General features: G+C 46.4%; 1 protein-coding gene across 2 annotated transcripts in view; it reads right to left on the bottom strand.

Moving 5' to 3' along the window:
- RHBDL3 (rhomboid like 3) overlaps positions 1-13,045 on the bottom strand; it is a 57,266-nt gene that overhangs the window by 34,541 nt on the left and 9,680 nt on the right. Inside the window, exon 3 of one of the 2 annotated variants that reach the window (XM_054278604.1) lies at positions 621-704. The exons of the other annotated variant lie outside the window; for it this stretch is intronic. Coding sequence (XP_054134579.1) covers positions 621-704 — 84 coding nt within the window. The remainder of the gene's footprint in view (positions 1-620; positions 705-13,045) is intronic. 2 annotated transcript variants of the gene reach the window in all.

Raw genomic sequence — 13,045 nt, 5'->3', positions numbered from 1 at the left:
TAATTTGCAGGGACAAAGTAACTCACCCAAGGATGCAAGAGGCTTAAAATGCTACTGCAGCTGAGATGAGGTGCCTGTGCTCAGCCACCTCCATGACATGCTCCTGTATTGCCACCTAGTAACTAACTAATAAAATCTTTTAATTGCCAAATACTGGAGGGGGGACTTTGAAGGATAGAGTAAGATGGAGTAAAGGTCGAAGCATCTCCACAAAGCACACTAAGCTTGGTGATATCCACAAGCAACAAGGAAAGATGTCCAAGAGCAAGGGTCTCTCCTGGAAGCAGCAGGGAGATAAGACATGGATGTGGGTCTGTGCAGGCACACACACAGCAGGGCAGGGGGACAGAAAAGCTGCTCTGCCAAAGCTCACAAGCTGGAACACTGCAGCTTCACAGGCCAGTTGAGCCCATGAAGAACCATTACTGCAAACAGAAGAGTTTTGGGTTTCCATCTGGCAGCCTGGGCACAGGGAGATCATGTTACACGTGGCACTGGGGGGAAGGGAGAGAAAATACGATTCATTCTCAATCCAGTGAGAGGAGTGAGAGCTGTGCAGCTGCTGCAGTGCAAGCACGTCCTACCAGCACTAGCTAGTGCTTTGGGTCAAGAGATCATACCATTTCAGCCTGCTTCCTGACTTCTGCTCCATCCCAGCTGCTTTCCTCTTGCTTTAGTGCCTGCCTGCAGGAACAGCTACCTTTCTGGAAAAAATCCAAACACAAGGAAGAGAGGTTACATGTACCTGAGGGAAAGGACAAACACAGCAGGCCACTGCTTAGTCTAGAAGCATTTGAGCAGGGTCAACACCTACTGACAAAAAAATAGATAAATACACACATACACACTACACAGGGGAAGGATTTCCTTGTATGGAACAGCCAGACACTCAGGCATGCTTGGGGTACCTGGAATCTGCATCTTTGGGAAGCTGGCAGCTCTTATATCTGAATCAGACGTGGTCAGGGACTTGCAGTGCCTGAGATCTGACAAGTTATCCTCCTTCCAGGAAGGGCTGCTGTACACCCATGCTGCTGGGGACCACAACAGCCCCTCTCCCCATCCCACTCAGCCTGGGGATTCCAGTTCTTTCCTGCTTCCCAATGACAGTGTCCCATATCAGACAGCCAAGGCAGTGCCACTGCCACAGGCTGGTCGATCTTCTTATGCAAATGAAATGAGGGTAATTGGGACAGTTACAATGAGTCCCTGACAATGTTTGCCTTTGTGCACACCAGTGGTAAATATAGACTGAGCTGCTTTCTAAGGATGGGGTGAGGGGAGAGCTGCACCCAGGGACAGCAGCTCAGCTTCTCACAGGGATGATGAGGAAGTAAATGCTGCTTAAACACAAGAATGCTCTCAAAAATGTCAACCTGATACAAGGAAAGAGGCAGATGCTGCAAGTAAAGTCACTGCCTGGAAGTCTCAGAAATACTCATGGAGCACAGCCACCGTGGCAGGCCTGTGGAGCTGTCCCCTGAATTCCAACCCTCATTCCACAGACAGAATGCTTGCAGAGCATTCATCCCACTAAGGATCTCAGCCCACAGAGTCAGAGCTCTACCAGAGCCACAACTGGACGTGGCACAAACAGCCCAGCCAGAGCAATTGCTGGCAGTCTCCAGGCTGCAGGAGCACAGTGGCTGGTCAGGCTCAGTCACTCCTGCACTGAGAGCTTTGCCCCATGAATCTCATAACACAAGCTCTACCTTTGTTGTAGCCCTCCAGGGCCCATTGCAGCAGCAGTGGAAGAAATCTAAACAAAAAGCAATGGCCCCCTGAAATCCTGTCATGCAAACAAGACTCTTCCCACCCATTGCCAAGAGGCCTGAATGGAAAGGGACTGAACAGCCCCCACCCAGCCCTGCCTGGTGGTCTCTTTGTCTTGTGACCTTCCCCACACAAACACAACCCCACAACAATCAGACAGCCAACACAATGTGCCAGCGCCGGCTTTCCCAGCCCTTCAAGGAAAGCTGGGGAGGGGAGGGGGAGCTGGGGAGAGCTGAAAGGAGCTGGGGGTGACTAACAGATAGCATGGGCAAGGAAATAGCAAGCAGGGCTTTAATTTCTACTTGTACAGTCTCATGAACCGGGATAAAAATAATGAAAGAATGTTTCTTTATAATGAAAGAAACAAAATAAATTTTTCATCTCAAATGGCTTAAAAGAGACATGGGAATACCAACCAGTGAGATTTTCATAGAAAAATAAACAAATCAAAAAATGCTTCTAAACACTGTGAACATCTTTTAACATCCCCTTCAAGAAGCCAACAAAATTGAGCCCTTTGGTGCAAACTCTGCTGGTTTTACTTGGCTATCTTTATGATTTGAGAGTCTGAGATGAATTAGATATAAAGGTTTCCTTCTAGACTGGGAGAAGACATTTTTGCAGCTGCTCTAGCTGTAGAAAGCACTAACACACATGGAAACCCTTCCTGGTGTGATGGCTTCACACTCTGTCCTGAATATGGAAAAGAGAGTCACCACTGTGCTACTGCCAGCCAGCAGCAACTGCACCTCCAGGCCCAGGCTGCCCTTGCAAGGTAACTTTTGCTTACTGCAGGACACATTTCACCTTTGGGAAAGAGCAACAAGGGTTTCCAAGGGCTTCCCAGGAGCAGACCAGGAGACCAGCCAGGTAAGGGGAAACTCCTCACCTCCTGAAATGCCAGGGAATACTTCCAGGCTCCCTGTGCAGACACAGGGAAAAATACAGACTCCACGGGAAAGCAAACCTGATGAAACAAAATGAAATATAATCTCTCAGAGCCTGGATTCAGTGAGCTTAGCAGGGCCCTCACCTAGGCTTCAGGCACTGGAATTGTATACCAAGTACCTTTCCAGGGAAAGGAGACCACACTTTTGCCACAAGCTGAGATCTGTGTCCCACGAAATGCTGGCAGCTGAGGCAGCAGCAGAAAGCAAAGCTATGGGGAAGCACTTGTGTGATTTACAGACACATTAACCACCTGGGGACCACGACATGGTAAGCAATGACATCTCAGCTCCCCCTGCCAGCACTCCCACTACTCTGTTAGCGTTATCACTGCCTTGATTAAAGCTCTGTGATCACACACTGGTCTGCACCTGACCAGGGATGGTGCAGCTGATGTAAACAGACAGAAAGTCTCCTCGAAGGCCATGTGCAGCAGCTGGGTGTAGGAGGCCTCTCCCAAACCCAGACCAGACCATGTCTGGCCTGATGTGCTGGTGAGAGGTCATGGAGCTGCACCTGACCCTTGCCCATGTCCAGAACTGGAGGAACTGGAAGAGCAGCAGCACCAAGCATGCACACACCTGGCACACTTCCCACAGCAAGGATGCTGCCTCCTGCCAATCCACTCCAGCCTTAATCCTGCATGGAGAGATCCCATCAGCACTGTGCTAAGAGGCAATCTCTCAGGCCAGACATTAACAATTAGTGATAGCGAAAATGACGAGGAAGGGACAGATGGAGAACAGATACAACCAGGCTCTGCTCATCACACTGACTTGGAGGAGCTGGGCAGGAGATACAGACAGGATTTTTAGTTTTGGTTAGCCCTCAGTAAAGTACTACACATCAGCATGCTTGGGCCAGCTAAAAAGCAAGCCCATGGCCATCACCGTCTACTCTCAGCATTTCTTTGCTAGAAAATCTCACTGCATAGAAAAATGTTCATTGTAGCAAGTAAGGAAGTACAACAGACTGGTTGCTTTGCTGAGATTTATTCCTGTCCTATTTATTGCATGAAAAAATTAATTATACTACACCTTAGTCTTATTATGTCAATTAAAATTATATTGCCGTTTTAATTGACCAGTATTCCTTGCTCCAGTTCTCAACTCTAGAGAGTTTGGAGGCACCTTAAGTAAAAATTGTTTCAGAAACTGCTACCTGGTGTCACCAGAAGAAGCAGGTCCTGGTGAGTAGCTTCTCCATTCACTTTTCCCTTCCCAGGCCTTGTGGTCCTGGTCTCAGACAAACTGAAGTGAGAATCTCTCCTGCACCAAGGAAAAGGAACATTCTAGAGAACTTTAATCTGCAGTGGGGGCTGATGGGGAAGGGGGGAAATTTCCTGAGGTCATTTTCAGCCCTCTACATTCATTGTTCCTTTTCCCTTGAGCCTCATGAGCTGTGGGCAGGGCTGTGAGCTCAGGCAGCTCAAGCCAGAGCTCAGCTCAGTGGCACCAGAGCTCAGGGGCACCAGAGCTCAGTGGCACCAGAGCTCAGGGGCACCAGAGCTCAGGGGCACAGAGCTGGTGGTTACACTGACCTGTCCACAGTGCAATGCTGCCTTCTGCAGCCCCAAGGAGTCACTGGTACCCAAAGCTGCCAAATACCTTCAGCTGCCACTGAATTCATGGACTTGAGACAAATATGAAACTACTCATGAGAATCTTATCTGGGAGACAAAGTCTCCAGAAGAAAAGCAGCTGAGGTTTGCCTACATACTCGCTGATGTCCTTCAAGGAAACACAGCAGGTTTCTTACAAGTTGAAAGATGTGTTTACACTAACCCAGAGCAGGCTGCAGAGCCCTGCAATCACAACTACCAATTTCAGAGCCAAGACATCATAACCAGGCACCCCTGCTTGCCTCTGGGGGAGTTTTCTTCAAATGCCACAATGAGAGAAAGAAATGTCACAGAGGTGCCACCCACAGCCTCAGGCACTCCACACTGGTACTTCACCCTGGCTCTACTCCTGCTGCCCACACAGCAAATCTGCCTCTTTCAATGGCCTTCTCAGAAACACAGCAAACCAGGGCCCTTTTCTCACCCTGAAAAACTGAGACACTGTTCAGTCTAAGCCTGGCACACATCCCTTGAGAACAGAGCAGGCAGAGGTGGATGCAGTACCCACAGAGCAGCACACCATGACAGCAGTGACAGACTTTCACAGCCAAACTCTGCTGTGCTGAAATCACCAGGATCTGGAGGGGTGGTGCCCAAGGAAGACGCAAGTAAAAGATTTTTTGTCTGATGTGAAAGATGCTGGCTGGTAGCAAGGCTTGGATCCAGCACTTCACCTTAGAAAATATTAAAATAAATCACAAAAGCCTCAGGGGAAGGGTTCATTTGAGCCTGTATATTCCTTTCACCTTGGCACAACTTTATGGTGCATATCACAATATTCTCCCTGCATAGTTGTTAACGTCCCTTCAGCCCAGGCTTGGGGAAGTGATGAAAAACTGAAGTATTTGCCTCACAGTGCTAAAGGGAAAAACAAGAAGCACCAATGTTTTCAGAATGTAACTCTGCAATATCTGAGGGATCATCACCATCTCATGTGTTTGTAAAATGCAATTTATCACACAAATGCTCTGCCATGGAAGGGGCGTACAGCTTCCTTTAATGAAACCCTCAGCAAAAGAAATTTAATATTTCAATGCCTGCATACTAAAAGAAACATTGTAAAATTAAAATCAGTGGAAGTCCTTACCCTTCTGAAACCAGCAATGAAATTAGCATGGGGCCCAAAGGAAGCATGGGAGGCCCCTTCCAAGAGGCCAGGATTTCATTTTGTATTTAAAACCCCACAGTGGCAGATCTGTACTTATTTTAATGACCCACCAAATCTTTTTAGTCCTCTGTATCCCTCAACGAAAGCCTAATAATGAAATATTATCTACTAAAACTTGGCTTTTCCTGAAAAATAATATCTGAACAGATCTCCAAAGACAGCTATTTCTATGGACACCATGAATTTTACTTCAGTGTTTTGTTTTCAGATATCATTGCATTTCCCACTTTCACAGCTTCCTTGGAATAACATTTGATACAGAAAAAGTTGAAGTGATACTCACAGACAACAGAACAGCCAGCCCTCAGAAACCACAGAGCCTCTCCACTTGTATTGCTTTTTGTAACAAATACAGCCAGAGCCACAAAATTACAAGAGATCCTCAGGAGACTTAAAAATTCAAGCAAACCATTGCCATTGCAACATTAAATGCATTCGTTTTATGAGCATCAAATTCCACCTATTAACAGATCAGTCATCCTCTGCAGCTACCAATTTACATACCCAGCCTGTGAGCTGCTGAGGGGCCAGTGGACACAAAATACATGAATGCATTAAATCTGAGAAAGGAAACTAATGTCCATTATACCTCAACTTAATGATCATGTTTTCTTTAGGAGCAGCAGCAGAGCCCATGCCTGACAACCACACACCCTGCAGAGGCACCCCAGGCGCCAAGAAGCACTGAACCCTCTGCTGTGAGACTGTGACTGCACTGCGAGCAGTGTGCACAAATTAATTACATTCAAGCCCTGTACAAAGAGGGAATTCCACGGAGCCACCTTCTTACCAAGTCACTAAAACCCTTGCTATTATTGTACATGGACTAAATCCAAAGGCCTGAACCTCACTGTGGAAGATAGTTTATCTGAATATACATTAAAACCCTGGAACACTTTGTCAGGCTTTTGCCAAGCCAGGCAGTATTACCAGCTTTAATGTAACTTTTGATCTTGAAACAGGCAGTTTGTTGCTGGTACATCTATTATTGCTCCTGGAACAGAAGCGTGGCCTGATACCACACCTACAATTCACTCTTTGTGCACAGCTATCCAGAAAGAGATGCGAGTGTCTCAGCAGCCTGTACCCCCTCCATCACCTCTCCAGCCCAACCCAGCACCAATTACAGCTATGGCAAGGAGAAAGGCTTCTATTTTAAGCTTCTTGAAAAGGGAACTGGGTGCTGCAGGCAGAAGAACAGACAAAGGGGGGAAGACTCCCCTAAACTGGTTCTCCATTTTTTCAGTTGGGCACCACACAGATAGACAACACCTTGAGGAATTAGGGGCAATTCCACAATCAAATGAATTAAATTCCTTTTTCAGGTCTGCAGCAGGCAGTTCCCCACTGTAACAGAATATGATTACTGATCTCCTTATTCCATTTTCCCATCTATGAAACTAAATGAACTGATACTGGAGAATGAGCTTTGAAGTCCTGGAAGAGGAAGGGCTATTGCAGTGCTGAATAAGGCAAATTCCCTCCAACCCACAGCCACTGTGGTGATACATGCAAAAACCCTGAGGTGCAGAAGAATCGGGCTCTGAAGGAAACTAAAAAGCTCAGACAAAAGATGAAAGAAACTGAACATGGAAAGTTAATACTGCTTTGAACATTTGCTGAGCAGAAATCCTTCCCAAAAGTGACAGAACTGTGGTTACCAATCAGGGACTCTGGGTTCAGGCTGTCAGGCAAAGCCCACACCTCCCAGGAGATCTGACTGCAGGGCTTACTCAAAGCCATCTCACAGGCACCAGCTACAGCAGTGCCTTAGAAAGGAAGGGCAGGAGCTGTTACTGAGCAGTGGGGAAGAAGCAAACACTGCTTATTTATTCACAGGTCTTGCTACTCAAACTTGTTGCTTCCATCAGATGTCACAGTGATAAGTACCTGTTTAAGAAAAAATCAGGAACAAGAGCAAAACCACCCCCCTGCAGCTAATCCAATTAAGACACAACATAAAGTTGTAGAGGTTAATCAGATCTGAGCCACTGGGTCTCTCTCTGCTGCTGTTTAGTGACATGTCTGGTGAGCAGAAACACCAATGACCCAGCCAGCCCCAGAGACAACTGCTGCTCCTCCCTTTTCTGCTCCATCAGGCAGAAGAGTGGAGCACACTGCAGGGCAGCCCCTGGGAGAGCTGCTGGGTTCAGAGCTTGGCTGTGCCCCTCAGCCTTATCAGGTGCCAGGATGCTCTGACCCACAGGCTGTGTTAGACACCCCTTGCAGCAAGCACCAGGGCTGTGCCTACCCCGTGCTGCAAGGTGGAATCCAGGCTGGAAATGTACTCAGCAAGGAAAAGTTCTGCCATACAAGTGCAGGGAACTCCTGCTACCTTGTGTTTCATTAGCTGTGACTCTGTGTGTAAAAAGGCTGCAGCAGGGCAGGTGAGGGCTGTCCCAGTTCAAGGGGCACCAGCACAGAAACCACCTGGACTGTCACACACAGCCCCCCCAGCACTGGGAGCCAGGAAAAAGCTGAGCTGGGCTTTGCACTGAACCAGCTCCACCAGTGTGGGTTCAGTGCTGATGTGGGATTGCTGCTCCTGTCACATCCAAGGTTTCCTGCCTACTGCCTGGCCTGAAGTCCTGTCCTAAAGCCACCTTGCAAAGCTGGGCACTCTGCTTTTCCCCAACTCCAGCCCTCCTGTACAGTCAGATCTGCTCTGCCTCTCTCCCTCCTCTTCCATGTAGAGCACAAAGCCAGTGGCCTCAGCCCTTATTGCTGTGACCAGCATCTGCACCCTGGGAACAATTTGCTATCCCATCAGCACACCCAGGACAGGGTGCAGGACACTCAGCATGCAAGGATGGACCTGCTCTGGAGAGTGAGCTTCCCTCTGGCCCACCAGACAGGGCTCAGGCACAGAAGGGCACATTCACTGGGCAAAGGAGGAAACATTTCTGCATGCATTTCTTCTGGGCAGAGACTGCATTTGGACCAGAAATTCATCTTCTCTCCTGGACAATACATGCCAGCCCTTCAGGAAGACAGGTGGAGCAGGCACTCCAGTGGGATGACAGAACTGTAGTGACAGCTAGAAGGTGATGAAATGTTTGTAAGCACCATTCTGACAGTGATGCCAATCTCTCTGGTTGCAAGAAATATTGTTTCAGGCAAATGATTCCTAATCCAGTGACTGTCATCTTCTCCCCTGGAAGGGAACTGGATCTTTTGATACCACTCTGCCATACAAGACTTTTGTTTGTCTCCTCTGATTAATTGTTCCTCCTTCTTGGTAAATTCTTTAACATGAGGACAGTGACTGCCACTGTTTTTCAGTTTCTAAAAGGAACTAAAACCTGTATCCCCCAAATCAGAACTTCTGCCCTTCCTGAAGGAAGTTTTTTCCTTCCTTTATAGACATGAAACTTTATAGCAATAATCCATGAAACCTGTCAGGAGAAAAACTACATTTTCATACTCTGGACTCAAAACACAGAACATTTCAGAATATTGCTTAAATGAAATAAAAATAAAAATAGCTTATATTAAAAATAGCTCCCCTTTTCACTGTCTGCCAGATCTGGGAGGAGGGTGAAAATACACAGGGACTTGATTTGATGTGTGAAAAACAGAATTCTATAGCAGTGAGTACGTGCACACATTTCTTTCAGGTTAATAATAGCTCTGCAATAATACTAAGCTTTGTGGAGAAAACTAAAGCTGGGATAGACCCAGGCTGGCTGGTGCTCTGGTACTGAGTACCATGACAACTTGAGCACATCCATCAGAAAGAGAATAAATAATTTTTTTTTAAATCTTGTCACATCACAGTTTTCCTGCTTTTAGGATACTTTCTCTTTCAAATTCCAGATACCTGCTCCCATATCAGCAGTCATGACTAGTATCTTGGCTAAACTGGTAGATCTTAGGAAAGGATAACAAGAATCAACAGCTTTGAGTCTAACAAGAGAGAGTTAAACATCCAGTATTAGGGGTTACTGAGTAATGCAGGAGACTGAAGGAGAGTTACCTCAGTAATCTGATTAAGGGAGAACAGGCAGTCATTGCCTCCCTCCGAGTGGTGTCAGATGACAGAGGCTGGATCACCTGTACAGGGCTGGTCAGTGCCTTGGCACTGTGAGGAACACAACACCAGGGCAGCCAGAAACATCTGTGCTCTGATGTCAGCATCACAGCTGGCACACACAGAGCATCCCCACCACGGCAGACAGGTCCTGAGCAGGGCTGGCTCCGTCTGCTAACATCAGAAAAACACCTTGGTGTTCCCACTGAGAAAGGGCTCATTCACCTATGTGTGAGGAGCAGAGAATGACCTCAGAAAGACTCCAGTACTCCCACTGCAGAGAGCAGCTCTCCTTGAATGAACTGCAGCAGCTCAGCGTAATTCAGGCTGCTTTAGACTACAAGAAACCACCCAATGCAGCTCTGTGTCAAACCTCCACCTGCACATCAGCTACATAATTAATAAGGATGAAAGAGAACTTTATCCCAAGCTGGTGTTCAGAGCCTCAGTGATCAGTAAAGCTTGTTATGCTCTGTTCAGCTTTGGAAGCCAGCAAAAGGAACATAGTTCACACACTGCACTACATGCTTGGTCATTAAACACAGGCTTATAAACCCATAAAGTCACTGTTGCTTGCAAGTGTGGAGTATTTTTGCATGATTTTGTTTGTTTTGCAGTAGGCACAAAAGTTAATTAGTTTTCACAGTTTGATTACTCCACATGGTCAGATAACAGTCTGGAGCTTCCAGGAGCTAGAACTGCATAAGACCCAGAAAATTCTTACTGTGCTTTTCAGGACTGTTCACTAGGGTCATAAATCAGCAGCTGGCAAATGACTTTCTGGCTCTTCTTGGCCACCAGTACCAACACTAAAAGATCCCATAAATCAATGCAGCAATGGCAGCTCTCAGCTTATGGAACACAGAGGGAATAAAGATGGAAAACACTGTTTCAGATACATTAAAACAATTATTTGGGAGGAATTTTGGCTATCACTACCCTGGAACAAGCCATCCAGAACACTGGTCTTGTTGAATTTGGTTCATTAAGCCCTAGAAGAGACAACACCAGAATATTTAATATGTCAAAGTCACATCCTGCACACAGCACATATGCACAAGACCTGCCCAAACAGTTCCCAGGGTTGGCAAGTCCAAGTGTAATAAAGCAAATACAGCTTGATGAAAAATTTTCAGACACTTTATTCAGGTTGGAAGGAACTTATTCCTCCAGCCATGGTCTCCAAGCACAGCTCAGAGACCAAGGACAGCAGCAGCAGGACTATCTCCCATGCTCTCCACAGCAGTCTCCCCCAAAAGGGCTGCCTAAATGCAAAAAAAAAACATTTCCCCAAGACCTAAATACTATTGTCAGAGGACATATGAAGGAAAAATATTTATGCCTTGCTTGTTGACAGGGAGGAGAACAACCCAGAAACAGAAATCCAGTGATAGCAGGACTGTGTGCAAAAGCAACTCCTCTATCAGCAACAAAGCAGGAGCTGAGGGAAGAGACAGCAGTTCCAATGGAAGAAGGAACCATAATAAACACTTTGATTTTCCTTCCCAGGGCAAAAGACAAGGCTAAAACCCAACATCATTCCATGGAAGCCACTGCCTGAAGTGAGAAAAAATGCTCAAGTCCTAATTTCCATTATTTCTCAGTGTGAGCATAAATGTGAGAGGAGTGGCAGGAACACAAGCATCTGGCTCTGTCTTAGAGCCAAGGGGCAGAACTAAAATCCCACTTTGGTCTCTAAATTCCTTAGGGCACACTCCATTCTGATACCCACCCTGGCAAAGCATAGTTTATTCAGACACAGAAACAATCCAGGACACTTGTCACACTTGTTTTCAAGTGCTTTGCTAAACCAAGTCAGAGCATTCAGGATCAGGTCCTCCAATAGTTTTTGTGACAGTTCCAGTTTTTCACCTTCTAGAATATTGATCCTTTCTCTGCCAAGAGGCAAACAAGGCTACCTCTCACTGGCTGCAGGCCGCCATCAACAAACCCTTCCACTGCCACTGTACATCATAAACAAGTATGCTCCCCAAACCAGGCACTCCTATTCATCACTGGTACCTTTTTGTGGAGGCTCACTGAGGCAGAGATGTTTCCTCAGGGAACATTACCCTGAAGAAATGCATCAGACCAGAGGTTTGATGATAGTCACAAACAGCTCTGCCTCCAGCTGTCTCATTCATCTTTCCCACATGAACTCAGGAGCTCCAGAGTATTTGCTACTTACAAAGTATGTCAAGTATCAAAGAACATGAAGAACAGTTCCTAGGGGCAAGATTGATCTTGCTTGTTTAACATCAGTTTCATACATCGTTAGTCTTACCAACAACACAGGGTCACTGCAGATGCCTGTTCCTAAGCAACAGGAATGGACACTAAGAACTCATAAATTCTCTGTGTCTTGCTAGTGTGAGGTTTTACTTTTAAAGTTGAAAGAATTCAAGGTCCAAGTGAGACTTAGAGGGATCACAAACATTCAGGACTTTCACTACACTTTTCACCAAGAAATATTGTGTCTAGTGAACAGAATATTCCCTGTGTCACCCTGAGCAGCCAGATTGGGCTTGATGCCACCACTCAAGAGACTGGGAGAGGGAAAGAAGTGCTACAGCTTGAACAGGCAAACACAACAAGGTTTGAATCACACAAAAATCCAGGGCATTCAGAGATCAGCTTCCCTCAGGAGCCTGTATGTACAGTGGTGCAGGAAAACAGCCCATCAGCTGAATCCCATCAACTCTGTCTCATGGTCTGCTGTTACTTAACTGATTTCAGACCAACATATAGTACAACACCTAGTGAGGAGGCAGAGAGAGATCACAGCTTTCTTGGATGCTGTCAAACACTCCTACTGCTGCATTTAATTTGCAAACGTGCCCCAGTACTTTTGCACTGATTGCAAATACCAGAAAGCAATGGGAACATCATACTTCCTACTGTAGAGGAGAAACATTTGTTTTGTCTGGTAAAGAGTAACTTTAAAAGTCCAGTAAATGTTACAGGTGTAAGTGATGATGGTGTAGAAAAGTACCTCCAAACTGTTTCCACTGGCTAAGCAGCTGCCTTGCTCCTCTGGAGATGAGATGATCTCTTCCCCTTCTCTGTCATGGCAGCACACAGCCACAGAGCACAATGCACCAGCTGATTTGCAAAACAGCATCAATCCACTCTGTGTTTATGGCTTTTTCTCCCCTTTCTTTCTAAACACGCAGGCTTAAACGTTTTTATTGCTTCAGTGACTTTCTATGTGCAAGACAGGATTTGAGAACAATGCATTAGCAAGGATCTATGTGCCTAAATCCCATCCCACACATCCAGCTGAAACAGCAGAGCAGAGATTCCAAAGCCCCTCAGTGCAGCTGGGATCAGGAAGCAGCAGAGACACACGGCTCTGGACACTCCAATGTGCAGGTTCCTAGACTCAGACGTGGAAGGTACACAAATGTGTAGTGAGTAGGAAGCCTCCTGAGGCTTTTTACAAATCTAGAGACATCAAGCTGCCAGTAACTCATGAGCTGTGTAAGACTGACTCAGCCTCCAT

This window comes from Melozone crissalis, unplaced genomic scaffold, assembly GCF_028551555.1.
Source record: "Melozone crissalis strain CALT ecotype California unplaced genomic scaffold, PUWL_Pcris_2 ptg000026l_1, whole genome shotgun sequence".
Taxonomy (NCBI): domain Eukaryota; kingdom Metazoa; phylum Chordata; class Aves; order Passeriformes; family Passerellidae; genus Melozone; species Melozone crissalis.
Note: the sequence above shows the minus strand (reverse complement) of the source record. Positions and strands in the feature narration are given on the sequence as shown.